The sequence below is a fragment of the Syzygium oleosum genome, unplaced genomic scaffold, assembly GCF_021117445.2.
Source record: "Syzygium oleosum isolate NSW1041296 unplaced genomic scaffold, Sole_v2.1 Sole_v2.19, whole genome shotgun sequence".
Lineage (NCBI taxonomy): Eukaryota > Viridiplantae > Streptophyta > Magnoliopsida > Myrtales > Myrtaceae > Syzygium > Syzygium oleosum.
In genome coordinates, this window is record NW_026607503.1 from 7,657,743 (window position 1) to 7,679,122 (window position 21,380).

The 21,380-nt window shown below is 42.8% G+C and overlaps 1 protein-coding gene across 1 annotated transcript; it reads left to right on the top strand.

Moving 5' to 3' along the window:
- Window positions 1-16,856: 16,856 nt before the first annotated feature.
- On the top strand, window positions 16,857-17,735 carry LOC115688441 (uncharacterized). Its single transcript, XM_030614259.1, has one exon. It carries the CDS (start codon window positions 16,857-16,859, stop codon window positions 17,733-17,735), a length of 879 nt encoding a protein of 292 aa, XP_030470119.1.
- The last annotated feature ends 3,645 nt before the right edge of the window (window positions 17,736-21,380 follow it).

The following is a 21,380-nucleotide window of genomic DNA, read 5'->3' on the forward strand; positions in this document are numbered from 1 at the left end:
TGTTCAGTTTTTTCTTGGTTTTTGTTCATCGATTTTTCCCACCCAAATTCGGTTAGAACCGATTTCCAATCGGTTAGATTGGTTACCTGGTGCCAGCTGGAGATTCTCTAGCTGGCCCTGTTGATTAAAACGTGCTAATTTGATCGGGGGAAGTCGGTAAAGTTCTGGGCACGGGCTATTTTTTCCTGGGTTTTATTGTGTTTTGATGAGTCGGGTAAGGAAGACAACCAACCCGGGTCGGGTCAGGTTGACCCGGCTGACCCGGCAGATCCGGGTTGGTCTAAATTTGCCAATTAAGCTCAATTTTGACCCAATTTTCAAAATTAAACCCCAAAATTGAATTCCCCATCACATTCCGAACCCAAATATATGATTTTCCCCAATTTTTGTTATAATTGTGTCCAAGATTTTCACATTTTTGTATTCGGGTCAATAGGGTTTTGTTCAATTTGATGGCCTAATGACCCGATTAGGAAAAATTGATGCCAAAATTGAATTACCCACATCTGATTAACCCTAGAAATGATGGTCTCAGGGTTCGACAATTTCATATTGGGCGCGATTCCCAATTTCGGTTAAAAAATTCTTATTTTTCAATTAAATTTTGGGAATTTTTTATTTTTATGTCAAATTGTGCAATTGGACTGACCATTATGAAATTCAAGGTCCCAGAATCATTTGTTGTGAAGACACTATGACTTAAAAATGACTAGAAAAAATTTAATTGCATTTTTGGTTCAATTCGGGCTTAATTTTGCCCAATTTTGGGAAAAACATATACCCGATTGAGATTTTCCAAAATTGATGATGTATTCATGAAATTGGATTTAAAATAAGACTAATGACTATTTTTATAGAATTTTTTTATTCCATTTTCTATTTTTCTTGATTTTCTCACTTATTTTGACTAAAAGAAATTAATGAAAAATGCAGAAAAATGCTAAAAAATTATTTTTTGGTTTAGAAATAGGTTTCTAGGCTTGGCCAAGATTCCTAGTCCTAATTTTGAGATTTTTTAAAATATAAAAAAAAGAACTAAAAATTAGGTGTCAACGGGCCTATTTAAGATTGAGCTCGTTAGAGGTTGATCTCAAAGATAAAGTGACACCTGAGTTTTTAGTTGACTCAATGAACAAGATAAAATGGAAATTTCACAACAACTGATTAGGATTCTTGTTTTTGAAATTCGTGATCTAATCCAAAGGTTCTCTTTTCAAAAAATATTTTGAAAGGTTCTTAATGATTGAGGGAGAGAAATTTACCTGCTTGTGAGCGTCTCTTTATCACTTATCCAAGGGCATGAATTGATGGTGGTGATGATTATGATGGTTATTCTGATTTCGTGGTTTAAGGATGAACCTACGAACCATGAGCACTTGAGGCTCCTTGCATGAGGATTTGGAAATTTGCCTAGTGGTACCTCACCAGCAAGACTTAAATTTGCCTAGGGGCTCCTCGCCTGTAGGACTTTGGAAATTGCCTAGGGGCTCCTCGCCTGTAGGACTTTGAATTTGCCTAGGGGCTCTTCGCCTGTAGGACTTTGGATTTGCCTAGTGGTTCCTCACCAGTAGGACTTGAATTTGCCTAAGGGCTCCTCGCATGTAGGACTTTGAATTTGCCTAGGGGCTCCTCGCCTGTAGGACTTTGGAATTGTCTAGGGGCTCCTCGATTGTAGGACTTTGAATTTACCTAGTGGATCCTCCTTAGTAGGACTTTGAATTTGCCTAGGGGCTCCTCGCCTGTAGGACTTTGGATTTGCCTAGGGGCTCCTCGCTTGTAGGACTTTAAATTTGCCTAGTGGTTCCTCACCAGTAGGACTTGAATTTGCCTAGTGGTTCCTTCCTAGTAGGACTTGAATTTGCCTAGGGGCTCCTCGCCTGTAGGACTTGAATTTGCCTAGGGGCTCCTCGCCTGTAGGACTTTGAATTTGCCTAGGGGCTCCTCGCCTGTAGAACTTTGGATTTGCCTAGTGGTTCCTCACCAGTAGGACTTGAATTTGCTTAGGGGCTCCTCGCCTCTAGGACTTTGGATTTGCCTAGGGGCTCCTCGCCTGTAGGACTTTGGATTTGCCTAGTGGTTCCTCCCCGGTAGGACTTTGAATTTGCCTAGGGGCTCCTCCCCTGTAGGACTTTGGATTTGCCTAGGGGCTCCTCGCCTGTAGGACTTTGCATTTGCCTAGGGGCTCCTCGCCTGTAGGACTTTGCATTTGCCTAGTGGTTCCTCACCAGTAGGACTTGAATTTGCCTAGGAACTCCTTGCCTGTAGGACTTTGGATTTGCCTAAGGGCTCCTTGCCTGTAGGACTTTGAATTTGCCTAAGCGCTCCTCGCCTGTAGGACTTTGAATTTGTCTAGAGGCTCCTCGCTTGTAGGACTTTGGATTTGCCTAGTGGTTCCTCCCCAGTAGGACTTGAATTTGCCTAGGGGCTCCTCGCTTGTAGGACTTTTGGGAAGACTTCAAACAATGAATGCCTTGACCGTGAGTTATGTGATTTTGAGGTTTCACTAACCTTTGTATGGTTTTTTAGTTGATCAAAAACTATTTTGAAAAGTGGTTTTGAAATTAATCAAAACTGTTTGAAGCGTGATTTTTTTCTTAGCTTACCACAAATTGTTTGAAAACTTTGTTTTAAGTTGACCAAAAACTTTTGAAACTTGGTTTGGAAACATGTATTTTTTGCATTAAATGCATTTCAGGTAATCAAATTTCCTTTTCAAGGAATTATTTGAACAAAATGCTTGCAATCTTTTAAGAAATGCTTGAAATGATCGTCTGGAAGACCTTCATTAGAAAGGATTTGTTTCAATTTATGAACTTGGTCTTTTCTTTATTTGATTGAAAGAGGACTTGTCTGATATCCCTCAATTTTATCTCTCTTAACCAATCCTTAGGCGTTCGGAGATGTTTGCAATGTATATAATCCAATTGATCCAATAAGGTCTTTCAACAGGTTGTAATGTTGGCTTGGTCAATGGCTATTCAAAGGATAGGCATTCTAAGGCCAAGAAAAAGTATTTCGTCACAACTGACTTCGAGTCTACAAGTTAAGAACCTCGAGGATAAGACAAGATATTATCGCATACACTTCTTTGAGTGATGACTTCTTGTCATAAAGTCATGTTTCTACTCTCAACATCCCAATCTGAAGAGTCTTTGGGGAGAGGTTGTATTGTTGGTATGGGATAGGCTCAAAAGGCTCATTTGTTTGAATTCATGATTTTTATGAAATTGATGATCTTCTTGGCATCACCACTTTTTCTTTTTTACTCATTAGGGATCTTTCTTTTATGAACATCAGAGTCCCCTAAAACATTTATTATAATCTCTTTTCTTTTGTTCATTCTCACTTGTTGTGATTTATGATCTCTCATGATCTTGACTTTGCTTTGTCATTACTTTTTTTGTCATTTTGAGCTTTCTTTTGAGCTCTCTTTTTCTTTCTCATTTTTCTCGAGCATTTGGCCTTGCTTTTACCAGGCACACTGCTTTTTCATGCCCCAGACTCTTTTTCCTTTAACCTTTTTGAGTTCTAAGGACTCTATGTCATACCCTTTTGTTTCTTATCTATTAAAGTGGATCATATGCTCATGCTCCAGTTGTGAAGAGATGATCACCAATTTAGGGTTCTGAAATGAATATTCAGGCTCAATTGGGCTTTGCCAATGGTAATGTGTTTGGGTATAGAAAATGAAGTGCTCTTCTTCCTCTTGGGATATCTTGAGCTTCCATATGACTTCATTTGAAGTTATCACAGAAAGATTGATGCAAGAGTATGCAATAAAATCTTTCTTGGTCCTATTCTCTATGGCTGTCAATCCACAAACCTCTTGATTTGCCCCAATATGGGGTGGTTCTTAACAGGGTTGTTTTGGAAAACTTCTCCACTGTTTTGGCTCAACTTTGGTTTGCAAGGGATAAGTATGTGTTTGGGATAATGAAATGATTGCCTTTCATCATTTCAATTTATGTAATCATTGCGAACATCCCCTATTTCCTTCGGATGAGTTTTTCTCACTCACCTCTACATTTTGACTTTGAGTGTATAAGGGACGTGTGTGGATATGGCTTACCTTTCATCATTTGAAGGTCTTTCCATTCGATTTGATTCAAACTTTTTCTATGAAATTTTTTCAAAGCCTTTTGTCAAATTATTCCTTTTAGGGAATTTTGATGCTTAGTACATTTTCAAAGATAGCACGTTTCAAAACTTTTAATTGAAACATTTCTGAGGTATTTTCCTTTTCAAAACAATATGTTTTGTTTTGTTCAATTTTGTGTCATTCCGCTTAGGGAAAAAGAAGTTCGTTTTTCTCTTAAAAATGCAACTTCTTTAACACATGCCCTCACGATTTAGGAATACTTGTCTGATTAACTTACCAAGATCCCTCTTGTTTGCATGTTTTTGCTTTAGTTCCACTGGGGATTCTTCTTTTGTTGCCCCTTTTTCTTTGTTTCCCTGGGGATGATAAAAAGGAAAGCACATTAGAGGATATCAATGGAAAATAGAATTGGAAGTGATACTTCCTTCTATTATTTGATAACTCCATTGGGAATTCTGAAATCATCCACTAGTTCGAATTCTTTTTGCTTTCTTCTGCAGAACAGATAAACATGTTCATGAAATGCATGGTATGCATAATATGCGTGATATGCACATGTTCTAAAATGACCCGAATCTTTTCTTGAATGTTTGTCTTCATTTCATGGGTAGAAAATCTTGACAGCATCTGCATTTACAGGATAGGCCAATTCTGTTCCTGCCATATCTACAAGAATCAATGCTCCTTCAGGAAGCACCTTCTTGACAATGTATGGACCCTCATAATTCGGAGTGAATTTGCCACGAGGATCTAAATTGTTGAAGATGACTTTCTTCACTACTAAATCCTCTATTTTGAAATTTCTCGGTTTCACTTTTCAATTAAAGGATTTAGCCACTCTTCTCTGATAAGCTTGCCCATGGCATATAGCTCTTAATCTCTTTTCATCGATCATGTTGAGTTGTTCATATCTTTGTTGAATCCACTCAGCTTCTGAAAGCTTCAATTGGGATAATATCCTTAATGAAGGAATTTCTACTTCAACAGGTAGCACTGCTTCTATTCCATAAACCAATGAAAATGGGGTTGCTCCGGTTGATGTTCGAATTGAAGTTCGGTATGCCATCAGGGCATACGGTAACCTTTCGTGCCAATCACGATAATTTTCGGCTATCTTGGCCAGTATCTTCTTGATATTCTTATTGCCGCTTCAACTACTCCATTCATTTGTGGACGATATGGAGATGAGTTCAAATGTCGGATGTGGAAGTGCTCGAGTAAATCATCCACGATTTTGTTGTTTAGATTTGAGCCATTGTCCATAATTATTGCTTCTGGAACTCCATACCTAGCAATGATGACCCGCCTAATGAATCTTGCAACATTCTTGGCAGTAACATTCGTGTAGGAGTTTGCTTCAATCCATTTAGTGAAATAGTCAAAAGCGACCAGGATAAACTGGTGCCCATTTGAAGCTTTGGGGTTGATTGAACCAATCATATCAATGCCCCATATTGAAAATGGCCATGGCTCAGACATTTGATGTAGCTCATTTGGTAGTGCATTAATTTTGTCTACATAAACCTGACATTGATGGCAACATCTCACATGTTGGATGCAATCTGATTCCGTTGTCATCCAATAATATCCTAATCTCATAATCTTTCGGGCTAGAAGATGTCCATTCATGTGCGATCCACATTCACCTTCGTGAATTTCTTTCATGATCTGTTCAGCTTCTGTAGCATCCACACATCTTAGTAGGGTTGAATCAAATGATCTTTTATAGAGAATTTGACCGTTGAGGAATAATTTGTTGGCTATCTTCCTTATAAACCTCCTGTCACCCGGTTGGCTTTCGTCAGGAAATTCTACCGATTGAAGATATCTTTTAATGTCATGATACCATGGTTCGTTGTCGAACTCTGCTTGGACCATCATGCAATGAGTTGGTTGTTCAAGAATATTAATTCTCAATGATTTTATATCCATACCATCTTTAGCTTGTTGTAAGGATGACAAAGTTGCAAGAGCATCTGCAAAATGATTCTGAGTTCTTGGGAGATAATCGAATGTTACTTCTTCGAAACTTTCTATCATCTCTTCTAAGTATCTGTGATAAAGAATTAGCTTGGTATCTTGAGTTTGCCATTCACCAGTTGTTTGTAACATAATGAGCATAGAATCTCCATATACTTGTAACCTTTTTACCTTCATTGAAAGGGCTAATTGTAAGCCGAGAATGCATGCTTCGTATTCAGCGACGTTATTGGTGCATGGAAATATCAATTTCGCAGATACCGGATAGTGTTGGCCTTCTGGGGAGATCAGTACTGCCCCAGTTCCTGATCCAGATAAGTTGGTTGCATCATCAAAAATACATGGTCCATTTATCGTCGACCAGTGTCAATATATGATCATCAAGTTGCTCTTCAAGATTGGCGATATTCTGCAAATTTTCTGCCAACATGTCTGCTATTGCTCGTCCTTTGACTGACTTTTGGGATGAACTTCTGATGTCGAATTCAGATAACAAGACTTGCCACTTTGCCAATTTCCTGACCAAGGAGGATTTCTCAAGAAGGTACTTGATCGGATCATTCTCAATTACTAGCAAAATTTGGTGATGAAGGGTGTATTGTCTTAGTCTATGTAATACCCAAATCAATGCAATGCATGTTTTCTCGACTGCTGGGTAATTCGCCTATGATATTGTGAACTTCTTGCTCAAGTAATAAATGGCTTGTTCTTTACCATCATTTGGTCTTCTTTGTACAAGCACCGCTCCTAACGACTCATAGTGAATCGTCAAATATAAGATCAGCAGAACTCCAGGGATTGGTGGTACTAGCACTGGTGGGCATATCAGATATTCTTTGATCTTGTCAAAGGCTTGTTGACATTCCGCATCCCACTTTACTTTGGCATTTTTCTTCAACAGTTTGAAGAATGGTTTAGCAGTCTCAGAAAGCTGATAGATGAAACGGGCAATGTAATTTAATCGCCCCAACAAGCTTTTCACTTCTTTTACCGTAGAAAGAGTTTTTAAGTCGTATATTGCCTTGATCTCGGAAGGATCTATTTCGATGCCCCCGCTACTGACCATAAATCCTAGCAGTTTGCCGGATTTTGCCCCAAATACACACTTGTTAGGGTTCAACCGCAACTTGTACTTTCTAAGTCTTTCGAACAATTTGCGAAGCACCTCAACATGATCTTCTCCTTGTTTGGATTTTGCAATCATGTCGTCTACGTATACCTCAATTTCTTTGTGCATCATGTCATGGAACAAAGTTACCATTGCCCTTTAATATGTGGCACTAGCATTTTTCAAACCGAAATGCATCACCTTATAACAAAATATGCCCCATGGTGTTATCAAGGATGTCTTCGCCTTATCCTCTTTCTTCATGAGGATTTGATTATATCCTGAGAAACCATCCATGAATGAAAATGTTTCGAACCCAGCAGTGCTATCCACTAATACATCAATATGTAGAAGCGGGAAATCATCCTCAGGGCTTGCTTTATTTAGGTCGCGATAATCAACGCACACCCGTACTCGCCCATCTTTCTTCATTACGGGCACTATGTTGGCAACCCATTCTGGATATGGTACTACCTCGATGAAACCGACTTTGAGCAATTTTATCACTTCTTCTTCTATTTTCTTTGCCAAGTCCGGCTTTGTTCGCCTCAGTTTTTGCTTCTTTCGTGGAATACTTGGATCAATTGGCAAAACATGTTCAACTATGCTTGGGCCTCGCATGTCAACATAAGACCCATGCGAATATATCTTGATATTCCTTGAGCAAATCTGTGATCCTTTCTACTTCGGCTGAGGGAAGACTTTCTCCAATCTTAACCTCTTTGGGATTCTCTTTGTCGCCCAGATTAATAGTGATCGTTTTCTCTAACGTGAGTGGCTTTGATTCTTCATGACGGATCCATTCCCTTCTGACCCATTCCTCATCCTTATTATCCACTTCAATATCGCAAGTAATCTCCTCGGAAAGATTTGGGTCACATATGAACCTATTATGGATATGCGAATGCTCATGCCTGACATGTAACAAACATGATTAGTAATTGCATACAAAGTAAGTAACGCACGTGGTCCTATGAAAAACCTTTCAGAAATTCATTTTGAAATTTGTTTTGAAAGAACATAAAGACAGAGCTAGTCCTCATATCATCAGACTTCCTTGCTCTTAAAATCATTTTCGCAATGAGGAGCAATATAGAAACCCAAAACCTCAAGCCTCACGAATGAGGATAATGTTCATCGTAGGTTTGGTTTTGTTTCTACATGTCCTTAACAAAATATTTGACCACTTTTATTGAATTGAAAAATGCGATTACATCTATATCAACAGGAAGGTAAATTGTAATTGAACTGAAATTGCAAATGAAATCACAAGAAATTTGAAATTGTAATCAACAAAATGCAATGGAAAAAGCTTGTAGCAAAAGTTCAAGAGAATCTTCCTACTCCAGTGTGTAGGTATCTTCTGCCTCAGTTATGATAATGTTGATGGTATTCTCTTTGAATAAACTTGGCAGAACAGATTCTTCCTCTGCATGTAAGTCTTCTTCTTGAAGTAGCTTGGAAGGTCCAGGAAAAGTTTCTTTGATGTGGATATGTTGATAGGGAAGCTCTTTAGCTTTGCACTTCCATATGGATGGATTAATGAGGCGATCACCTCGGCCTCTACAGCCTTCATGATTCTTTCGACCTCGGCCTTGGCCTCCATGGTGGTCCTTAGAGTTATCTGGAATATAACCTACTCCGTGCTTCATTCTTGTAGCGAGAAGAGTGATATGTTCCTTGATTCCTTGGGATTTCGATCCAAGACCATTATCGGGAGTAAATCCATACTGGCATAACACTCTTTCAGACATAATGGATGATGTTGAAAATTCTGGGGATTTTATGATGCAACCAGCAGGAATTTGCACCATTGAGATCATTTCGCATGAATGATAACTTGGTTCTTCTTTCACTTCGGGTTCGACGTACGGTATTGCACTCTCTTTGTAGGTGGTGAAATCTGTCTCCCCGTGTACGGTGATCATCTTGCCATTAATGACAAACCTGACCTTCTGATGGAGACTTGAAGGAATGGCACCAGCCATATGAATTCAAGGTCTTCCGAGTAACAAGTTGAAAGTCCTTGGAATATCCACTACTTGGAAGTCAATCAGAAAAGGCACAGGGCCTACGTTTACCTCGAGCTCGATATTGCCAATAACGTCTTTCTTCATTCCATCAAATGAGCGCACAGTTACTTTAGAAGGTTTAATGAGCTCTTCGCTAATCCTCAAGCGATGCAGCGTGCTTAATGGGCACAAATTAAGTACGGAACCATTATCGATCAGTACCCGTGACACCTCCTTGCCTCGGCATCTAACGGCAATATACAGAGCCTTATTATGGGAATGCCCATCAATTGGGAAATCTTCATCGGAGAAGGCAATTTGGTCTTTCAAAAGAATAGTGCCAACAAAGTCTTCCAATTGTACTTCATTAATCATCTCCGGGACGTGCACCTCATTGAGAAGCTTCGTAAGCACCATTTTGTGGTTTTCTAAAGTCTTGAAGAGATCCAACAGAGAAATCTATGTCGGCATCTTTCTTAGCTATTCAATTACCTCAAATTCGCTCGTCTTCATGACTGAAAGCAACTGTTTGACATCTTCTTCGGTTACTCCTTTCTATTCGTGTTCACTTTCCTTCGGGACATTGCATCTCCCTGATCGGGTTATGGCATCGACTTCTTTGGGAGAGTAATCCCAAGGTACACACTTAGTGTCAAACTTTTCTTTTGGAGGGAGAGTGATAATCACAGGTTGTGTTTCTTCTTCTTTGATCCTTAGCTGATCAATAGGAAGTTGGATAGTGATCGGTGTGACATGACCTTCCTCCTCCTTATATTTATCTACCTCATCAAGCTTGATTAGAAGTAGTGTAATCATGGATACCATGCTTCTATTGGCTTCGTCAGCATCCATTCTATCCCAGCCATAAGATGTGATTGTTTCGTTCTTGAATGCCCATGAAGGAGGTATATATTTGACACGGTAATTATACCGGCCACTATCTTGACCCAAAAAATCAACAACTTCACCTTGTCTTCGTGCTTTTCGAATAAATCGCCTATCACCTCGGTGAGTCTTTTTCTTCTTTTTCTTTTCTCGATCTTCATTCTCCTCGAGATTCAGTTGGCTGAGCAGGACCTCGTCCATTCCACCCCATCCGTCCGGTAAAATTTCTTCATTTTTGAACGCCCACGGTGGTGGAGTATATTTGACATGGCAATTGTATTTACTGCTGTCTTGACCAAGTAAGTCTACAATTTCGCCTTCAACAGATGACTTCTGGGTGAAACGCCTTTCACCCTGACAGACTTTTTCTTTCTCATTTTCATCCTTATCTGTTTCATCTTGGAGCATTTCTTTCTTAGGTAGGGCTTTCACCTCAGGGCTAGTTTCATCGTTCATACCACCCCAACCATCAGGCACAATTACTTCATCTTTGAATACCCATGGCGGTGGGGTATATTTCACTTGGAAGTTATATTTTCCGGAGTCTTCTCCCAAGTTGTCTACAATCTCACCTTTTAGGAGTGCTTCTTGACGAAAGCGGGCATCTCCTAATCGAGAAGTTTTAATCTTGATTTCATATTCATCTTCATCGTCAGACTCGACCACTGTTTCTTCATCCTTGATCATATTTACTGTATTTTGCTCAGGAAGAGGATTCTGATGTACATTTGGCTCGGGCTCTTGGAAGTCCAATATCTTCTTGTCAATGAGCTGTTGAATTTTGTACTTTAGAGTGGGACAATTATCTACATCATGTCCCCTTTCTCCCATATGATAGGTGCAAGTTTTTGATTCATCGTACCAAGAAAATCTCGCAGGATTGTCTCTCGGTACTTCCTTGGCCACCAAATGCCTTTATAGAAGTATTGATAATAGCTTTGACAAAGGTTGGGGCAACGGTGTATATTGCCTCACGGGCCTTTTATTTGGCTCGAATTGCCTTGGGTTTTTCCAAGCGACATTTGATTGCTTCGGAAATGATGCTTGATGAGTACTTGGGCTTGACACCATAGCCACTTCTTAGATGGGTTCTTTGTCTTTTTTCCTGGGGTAAGGCCTTCGTGTCGCTATTTCTTGAGCCTTTTTCTCTTTCAACCCCCATTCAATTCTCTCACCCACTTTTACTAACATGGTGAATGTTTGACAGCCTGATACATGAAGCTTGTCATAATACTCAGTTGGCAATGATTTTAGAAAGAGCTCAATGAGCTCGTCTTCACTTATGGCGGGCTTTACTTGTGAGGCAACAGCTTTCCATCTCTGAGCATAGGCTCTGAACCCTTCATTCTTCCGTTTCTCAGTTCTGACGAGATCCTCTCTAGTTGGGAGTACTTCAACGTTAAACTTGTACTGGCGAAGAAATTCTCCTGCCAAATGATCTCATTCGATGAAATCTTCTATGTCGAGGGCTGTGTACCATGCGAAGGCTGCCCCTCTTAAACTATCTTGAAATGTGCTAATAAGAAGTGGCATGTTGTTTGAATATCTTGCCATTTTACGAACATAATACTTCAAATGGCTTTTAGGACAACCAGTGCCATCATACTTGCTCATGAACTCTGGTTCCTTATAGTTTTCTGGAACAACCACCCTTGTATACGGCGAGAACTTGTCGAACCTTTGAAGCTCATAACCTTGACTTGCTAAGCATTCTTCAATTGTTGCCAATCTCTTGGCTTCTTCTTCATCCTTTATTTTGGATGTCTTCTTGATTTGATCATCCTCTTCCAAATTTACCACCTCAGGCGTAGTCTTTGGAGGATTTTCTTGAACCGGTTCTTTGTTTCTGACTAGGTCTTCAATCGGTGTTTCGGTAGCGTTTGAAGCTCCTACATTTGGAGTAGTAAGATAAGGTCCTTGAGATGTGAGAATAAAAGCCTTCATTTCTGCCATCATTGCAACCATTTGGGTTATTTGATTCTCGACTTCAGCTAGTCGAGCACGGGTTTCTTCTTCCGCCATTCTAACTTGTAGGCAAGTTCAAGGTCTTTTACCTTATGTTGCTAAACAACCTGTTTTGCCAAAAAAGACTCGATATTAGCATAGTAAAATGATCATGAAACTCTACATTCTTTTAATTGTATGGTTACATGAGATTGTTAAGGGTAAGAATTTTCATACAAGCCTTAGCTTTGTATAAAATTCTTCATCAATGTCTTTCTCAATGAATCATACAATTTAAAGAATTGTAATCCATGGTGATTCTTTACAAAGAATATTTTGAAACTTCATTAAGTAATTGTTTCAATTTTGAAAATTTTTATTACAATGTTATTTATCAAAATAGGGGAACACTAGCTTAAAGAAGTCTAGGCTCCTTGCTAGCTAAGGTAGCTTCAGCTTCTTCATATTCCTTGACTCGTGTCTCCCATTCTTCCACATTGATTACAACCTCCTCGGGAACATACGGCTCTACACCTGGCGTGCTTGGCACAATATACTCTGGGATGTACGGCTCATCAGAATGAGTAGTAACACTCAAAGGTACATAGGGTTCGACATCAATTGGTCGCTTAGCCTTCAACCACCTTATATACTCGTTGAACGCCAAAAAGAGCTTCATTTCTCCTTCCAAATCTTCAGACCATTGTACTATTTGCTTGGTTGATCTCTTCAAGGAATTCACGGTCCCATCGACCCTTATTCGCAGCTCTTTATTCTTCTTTTCCGGTAGAGGTCCTTGCGGTATCTCAAATGTGAACTCCTCAGGATGCCAAATAGGTGGAATTTGTTGAACCATTTCGAATTGTCGTATGACTCTTAGTGGGCAATAAGTGTAACATCCTGAATTCGACCCACTTTCGTGATCAATGAAAGGGATATGTATTACTCATTTTGTTTTAGTAAGTCTCGCCCGGAGCTGATCATTCTTGGGATACTGACCCATAGGAAATGGTTAACTAGGAAAACGGTACATGGACCCAAGAACTCGACCGTGAATCGAGCTCCGATTTCGAGGAACGACGAGGGAATATTTTGGGTCAATGTGGCCGATCCAAGGAGGGTGACGGATTTGGTTTGCCAACGACGTATGATCGGATCGCGGGTGATTCCGCACGACCGAGGGTACGCGTGGCGAACGATCCTAAACTTACTTCGAACAATCGCGACTTCCGGAACTAGCGATAAATCCTTGCGTTCTCTTGGAAATCGAGACCGTCGCGACTCGAGTAATCATAAGTCGATACGCGTAACCTCTAAAAAGTTACCCGTTAGTAAGAGACGCTAAAATTGCATTTGAGCGAAATTGATCGTTGAATTGAATCCGGACTTGAGTGTCGAATTTCACGGACGTACGCGACCATTTTGCAAGGACGACGTCGTATTAGTGTGGCCAATCATATTTGGGATCAATATGGTCGAAAATTGAAATTTTGGACCGGGAGTGGAAAATTACCGTTTTGCCCTTGGACCCTAAGCATTAATTCTGAATTATTGGAGGGTATATTGGACTTAATCAGCCCTATTAGTGCCGAAAATGTTGGACAATAAGGCCCCCATCACCCTTGCTCATTCCCCAATTTGCCCTTAGATATTTTGTGTAAGATGAGATCATGGCCATTGATTGTGGATAGATTTGATGGGTGTTTAAATTGCGGCCATTGGATTGGTTAGTTAGTGGGGAGGGTAGCTTGGACATTGTGGATGGAGTTGGTCAACCACACCACTTAAGCCTTTTGATCAAAACTCCCTCATTCTCTCTCTCTCCCCTCATTTCCCCATTTCCGGCCACTCTCTCCCTCTCATTCTCTCCATTTTTCTCTCCCTTTCTCCTTCCTTGGCCGTGTGAAGCTAGCCCCGCCAGAGCACCACTGCCGCGACCACGTGCCGCCGCCGTCCACGCGACTAGCCCATCACCACCACCATCACTCCTTGTCTGTCTCTCTCTCTCTTCCCATCTTCGTCACCACCACCACCACGGGCCAGCCCCCGCCTTGGCCGTGCACCGCCGTCCGAGGACCGCCGGCCGCCCGCCTCACGCTCACCACCACCACCACCCTCACCTTCCCCTTTCTCTCATTTCCGGCTCACCACCATCATCAGCATCCTCCCCTGCAGCCGTGATCAGCCGTCACCACCAGCCCGCCGTTCGCCGCCATGAGAGCCGCCGGCGCCGCCGCTGGTTCCGCCGTGAGCCGTTGATCGCCCAGCCCGTTTTTCCTCTCGATCAGCCTACCTTTGGAGCTAAGGACATTGTGAGTGGAAACCCTAAACCCTAATTAGGATTATGTGCATTTCTAAATGAGTTTAGGGGTTAATTAGGGTGTTTTAGGGGTTAATTGTTGGCTGGTGATTAGGCTTGGTAATGAAGTGATTAAGGTGGACTAATGTGCTGATTTGGAGCCGATTTAGAGGCCTTTAGTGGGCTGTTCATGACTGGTTGGTGTAGGTTTGATTTGGGCCATATTTGATTAATCATGATTGAAATGTTGATTGTTAGGGGTATAAGGATTGGACCGGGTAGTGGCTGACTTGTACATGGTTGGTGATTAATTATGTGATGCCACATTGAGTGCTAATGTGGCTGAGAAATGAGAAGCATTGTGGGCCATAAACTTATGCAATTTTAATGGCTTAATTGTGTGATTTTCGTACGCCAATTATGCACCGTGGCTGATTTGATTTAATTGGTTAATTAGGCATGTTGATATGTTGAATTGAACATGTTGTGGTGTTAATTGAGCATGTGGTTTTATTAAATTGAGTGCTCAATGTGGATATTATGAATGCCTGAGTTTCGAATGTTATGGCCATGAGTTGTGCATAATGAGTGTCGGCATGTTGTGTGAATCATGTGAGTTTGCACGGATGGCATTGAGCATGTGATGACCTAAATTGCCCTGATACGTTTTACGCGGGGTTTAGATAATAATTGGTGAATTGTGTACGTGTGATCCCATAAACCCTAAGGCGTCATTTACGCGGGGGTGTTAAACCCGTCCAGAGGCGTTTAACACGGGACGATGCCCGGATTACCGGAAGATGGCCAACTTGAGGCGTCGTTCACGCGGGTTGTGTCATGGGCTTGATGCATTTAACGCGGGCCGGAGATTGGTTGAGAAGTGATAGACCTGATGCGTTTTACGCCGGTCGGACCTGATACGTTTTACACTGGTCGGAAGTTAATTGAGAAATTGGCACGTGTACAAGAGTGCATTAACGAGTGCAAGCATGTGCATGGCATGTGTTCATGGCCAATTGATTTCGTGTATGTGCCATGATTGGGTTCTGCGTTATTATCGTTGTTATTACGTGCCTAACCTGCAGGGTCAATAATATGTTTGATTTGGGCCCGATGGCCTAAGTCGTTTGAATGTTGGACTGTATGCTTGGTTTGATGCTTGTCCGGAGGTGCATGTTAGCCTAGTTTAGGTTTAGGGGGCCCACTCGCTGAGATTTAATCTCATTATTGTGAAAACCCCACTTATCAGACCCCCGACCTTGAGGATGGCAGGCGTACCGATATGTTTTGGGATCCCATATTGCATAGAGCGTTTGGTGATCGAGTATCCCGTTGGGAACGGGGAGACTTATGTTAGGCATTTTACCACCGTTTGGGTCGACGTGGGTGAGCCACAGTTCCAGGCTCATCAGTACCTTGGTTGGTATTTTCGGGACCAGTTCGGCATTTATGGGCCTCTTAGGACTTTTGATGTTCCGATAGACGGGTTAGGTCATTGGGATCTGCAGTCAGCTGATGGGGAGATGACCAACCCTAAAGCCGTGTCCGAGGAGGATTCTGACCCCCGACCCGTCATCTTCGAGATGGATTCCGACCCCGAGGAGGAGGAACTGATGGAATGGGAGTTCGATCCCGAGCCGGAGCCGATGGAGCTGGAGTCAGAGCCGGAGGATGACCCTAAGGAGGAGCCAGTGAAGGTTGAGTCCGAGCCCGAGTCTATGGACTCCTAGTCCGAGTCGTCTGATGACTCATCCGAGTCTTCGGGATCCGACTCGGACTGGTTACCCTAGGGTTTATCCTTGACCATAGTTAGGTAGGACCGACACTTTTTGATAGGAGCCCTTCTTAGATAGTGCCTGATCGCCCGAGCCACGTATCCCTTTTTGATGTTAGTGGCTTGCTGACCCGTTTTGGTTTATGTACATTTTTGTTGTAATGGATATTGTAAATTCTCTTTATTAATGCAAGTATGTATTTGTGATGTTGTTGCTATCCTTGGTCATGTTTTATTATGTACGGGTGTTTGATCGTTTCCGCATGTGTATTATTCTCTGATTTGGGTTTTGGGTCGGCGATGCGTCCTGGGACGTCGCACCAATACGACCGATGAAGGGGTTGTTGCGTGTCGTTATGGTTCGGGGCATGACATCCCCCGTTGATTTGGTATCAGAGGAAGGTCAGCTCGATCCAACTCGATCGAAGTCTGGAGTGATAAGGAGCGATGACCTTGGGTAGCTAAATAGGGAGATTTGTGTGCTACGTGTACCTCCAGACTGTTTGAATTCATGATTGAGTGATTATTTGAATTGACCCGTAAAGTGCAGGTGCGGCAAGACCTGAGGTAAGTACACATATCTCCTTGATTGAGACCTCGTGTTGCTTGTGTTTGACCGCCTGCTGAGTGATTGATTGTTATGATTATTGCCTAGGACCTTTAGACTGGCATAGTTTGGTCTAGGTCTCTAATTTCTGAATGGAATTATAGCAGGTAGGTGGGTAGTGAGGAAACCCGTGAGGATGAGCAGAGGAATGGGGACAAGAGGTCAATCGAGTGCAATGAGCCAAGAGACAAGAGACCCAAGGCTTGATGCAATCATTCAGACACTGCAGGAGATAGGAAATTTGATGGGAAGGCAGGCTCAAGAGAGGGCTGCCAATATTGCCCAAGCTGCTGAGGCCGCAGCAACTGCTGCTGTTAATGGGAATCAAGCCAACCAAGGGCAGGCTCAAGCGGCTATGAATAGACAGATGCAACGACTAGTGGAGCAGTTCTTGAAGTTAAAGCCACCGAAGTTCGACGAAAAGGGTGACCCCGAGGCCGCGCTACGTTGGGTAGAAGAACTGGAGAAGGCCTTTGAAGTTCTGGGGTGCACCGAAGCTGAGAATGTGACTTTGGCGGTGTATCAGTTGCAGGAGAATGCTAGTGATTGGTGGAAGGCCACCAGGGGGAGAGTGTTCCCTAAAGGTACCGCCCAGACTTGGGTTGTGTTCACTGAGAACTTCTATGGGAAGTATTTCTCCGAGAGTACCAGGAAAAGGAAATTAGCGGAGTTCATGAGGCTTCGCCAAGGATCGATGACAGTGGATCAATATAAGGCGGAATTCGCAAGGCTATCGAAGTTCGCACCAAGAATGGTGGAGGACCCACAAGATAAGGTTCGAAGGTTCCGGGATGGGCTGAAGCTGGACCTTCGAAGCCAGATGATCTCGCTGAATATCCGGGATTATGGAGAAATGTATGAGCGAGCGCAGGCAATAGAACGGGATCAAGTGGATAGGGCTGCCGCTTCTGGATCACGGTTTGCCTCGGCTAAGGACAACCGCCGCTTCGAGAAGAGGCCGATGGCAGGAAACAGGCGTTTTGTCCCTCCCGTAAAGAAAAACATCGGGAAGCCGAACAATTCTTAGAACCGGTTTGGGGCATGTTTCAAGTGTGGGAGCATGGACCATCAGATAAGACATTGCCCTCAACTACGTCCAGCAGGACCGCCCATGCAAGCTCAGCCGCCTCGAATGGGAAATCAAGCTGGAAATCCCTCGCCGGCTATTCAGGGTAGATCGCCAGCCCAAGGAAGGGTGTATGCGATGGTGCGAAGGGAGGCTGAGGACACGCTAGGCGTGGTCACAGGTACGGTCTCTCTCTGTGATCATGCTGCGTATGCCTTGTTTGATCCGGGAGCGACATATTCGTTTATATCAGAGCAATTTGTTAGATTGATTGGAATTTAACCGATATTGCTTGAAGTAATGCTTTGTGTGATGACCCCGCTGAATGATAAGGTGTTAGTCTCGTTAGGGTGTCCTAATTGTAAGATAGTAATTGGGGGTAGAGAGGAAAGGATAGACTTGGCGGTATTAACTATGTTCGATTTTGATGTGATTATCGGGATGGATTGGCTAGTTAAGCAAATAGCCGTGATGGATTGTAGTAGCAGGGTGATCCAATTCAACCCGATTGGACACCCTAGATTCGAGTTTATGGGAAGCCGAGGAGGAACCTTGATTCCTTGGATTTCTTCCCTCGAAGTAACCAAGTTGTTGGACGAGGGGTGTGAAGGGTATTTGGTAAACGTCGTGGACCCGACGGTTGTGGAGCCAAGGTTAGAGGATATACCCGTGGTGTGCAATTTTCCCGAAGTCTTTCCTTAGGAATTGCCGAGTTTGCCACCAGAAAGAGAAGTGGAATTTGTAATCGAGTTGGCCCCAGGAACTGAACCAATCTCGAAGGCGCTTTACCGGATGTCCCTGTCAGAACTAATGGAGTTAAAGGTCCAGATGCAAGAATTATTGGACAAGGGTTTTATCTACCCAAGTGCGTCTCCATAGGGAGCGCCGGTGTTGTTTGTAAGGAAGAAGGATGGGACATTGAGGTTGTGTATTGATTATCGGCAGTTGAACCAGGCGACCGTCAAGAATAAGTACCCACTGCCGAGGATCGATGACCTGTTCGATCAGTTGCAAGAAGCCTCAGTGTTTTCTAAGATCGATCTACGGACGGGATATCATCAGTTGAGAATTAGGAAAGAGGATATACCTAAAACGGCCTTTCGGACGAGATATGGGCATTATGAGTTCACGGTGATGCCTTTTGGTTTGACCAATGCCCCCGCTACCTTTATGGATTTGATGAATCGGGTATTTAAGGAGTTCTTGGATCGGTTTGTTATAGTCTTCATCGATGACATATTGGTGTACTCGAAGAGACCGGAAGATCATGAGGTACATTTAAGTGAAGTACTACAAACCCTAAGAGAACACGCACTCAACGCCAAGTTCAGTAAGTGCGAGTTCTGGCTTAACAGAGTAGCGTTTCTTGGACATATAATCTCCGGAGATGGAATTTCAGTAGACCCGACTAAGATTGAGGCAGTGACTAAGTGGCCAAGGCCGACGTCAGTAACGGAAATTCGGAGTTTCTTAGGGTTGGCAGGCTATTACAGGCGTTTCGTAGAAGGATTCTCGTCAATAGCCACGCCGTTGACACGATTACTCAAGAAAGAAACGAAGTTCGAATGGGACGACAAGTGTGAAAGGAGTTTTTAGGAGCGGAAGCATAGGTTAACGACTGCTCCAGTGTTAACTATTTCGTCCGGACCAGGAGGATTTGAGGTCTACAGTGATGCTTCATTGAGAGGACTTGGGTGTGTACTGATGCAACATGGAAGGGTAGTTGCTTATACGTCACGTCAGCTAAGACAGCACGAAATGAATTATCCGACCCATGATTTGGAACTGGCTGCGATCATCTTCGCGCTTAAGATTTAGAGGCATTACTTGTGCGGTGAAAAGTTTCAGATTTACACGGACCATCAGAGCCTCAAGTATTTATTTTCGCAGAAGGAATTGAATATGAGGTAGCGTTGTTGGATGGAACTCCTCAAGGATTACGACTGTGACATTTTGTATCACCCTGGAAAGGCCAATCGAGTAGCAGATGCGCTAACTCGGAAGTCGAGTATGGCGCACATGATGGTCAAGGAATTGACGCTATTGGAAAGGTTAAGAGATTCAGAATTTAGGTTTGAAGTGAGCCGCGTGTCGAATATACTCGCCGCATTAAGAATCGAACCAGAAATTCAAATCAAGATTAAGGCATTGCAATCTACGGACCAAGAAATTCAGAAGATAGTTGAAATGGACGCCGCCAAGAGAAAATCGGATTTCCAAGTATCCGAGGATGGGATCTTGAAGTTCCGTGGGCGATTATGCGTGCCCGACGATATGGAACTTAAGGAGGAAATTATGAAGGAAGCTCATCGTAGCAATTATAGCATTCATCCGGGCAATACAAGATGTATCAGAACCTGCGGCAACATTACTGGTGGAATGGGATGAAAACGGATGTGGCCAAGCATGTGGCGAAATGTCTGACCTGTCAGTAGGTAAAGGCGCAGCATTGTAAGCCTGGAGGACTTCTGCGACCATTGGAAATTCCCGAATGGAAATAGGAACATATCACGATGGATTTTGTCACGAGATTACCAAGGAGCCAGAGAGGACACGATTCGATTTGGGTGATAGTGGATAGACTGACTAAGTCAGCGCACTTCCTGGCAGTGCGAAAGGATTTTGAGTTGGAAAGGTATGCAAAGTTGTATGTACGACAGATTGTCCGACTTCATGGAGTACCAGTGACGATCACTTCGGACCGTGATCCCAAGTTTACTGCAAATTTTTGGAAAAGTCTGCAAACGGCCTTAGGGATGAAACTTCAGTTTAGTATGGCCTATCATCCCTAGACAGATGGCCAGTCGGAGAGGACGATCTAGACTTTGGAAGACATGTTGCGCGCATGTGTATTGGACTTCCAAAGTAAATGGGAAGAGCAGTTACACTTGGTCGAGTTTGCCTACAATAACAGTTATCGGCAGAGTATTCAGATGGCACCGTTTGAGGCATTGTATGACAGAGCATGCAGAACGCTAGTGTGTTGGGATGAAGTCGGGGAGCGGAGTATAACGGGTGTAGAATTGGTGCAACAGACAGTTGAGGTAGTCGAGATTATTCAGGAAAGGATAAAGACGGTATAGAGCCGCCAGAAAAGTTATGCCGATCGGAGACGGAGACCTTTGGAGTTTCAGGTGGGAAATCATGTTTTCCTTAAGGTGTCGCCAATGAAAGGACTGTCCCGATTTGGTAAGAAAGGAAAATTGAGCCCGAGATATGTCGGTCCATTCGAAATTTTGGAAAAGATTGGAGATCTGGCCTATCGACTCGCCTTGCCGTCTAACTTGTCCCAAGTGCATAACGTATTCCACGTGTCAATGCTGAGGAAGTACAAGCCGGACCCGACGCACGTGCTGAGATATGAAGAGATAGACGTGGACGACAGGGTGTCGTATGTGGAAAGGCCAGTGACGATCGAGGATAGAAAGGATCGGGTGCTATGGAACAAGACGATCCCGATGGTCAGAGTCATTTGGGAACATCATGGAACGGAAGGTGCCACCTAGGAAAGTGAAGAAGCGATGCGACGTCAATACCCTCAGTTGTTTGAGTAAATGGGTTTGGATTGTAAATTTCAAGGACGAAATTTTTGTAAGGGGGGAAGAG

Excerpts from the sequence above, each read along its gene's own strand:
- LOC115688441 (XM_030614259.1), top strand. The coding sequence starts at position 16,857 with ATGGGGACAAGAGGTCAATCGAGTGCAATGAGCCAAGAGACAAGAGAC.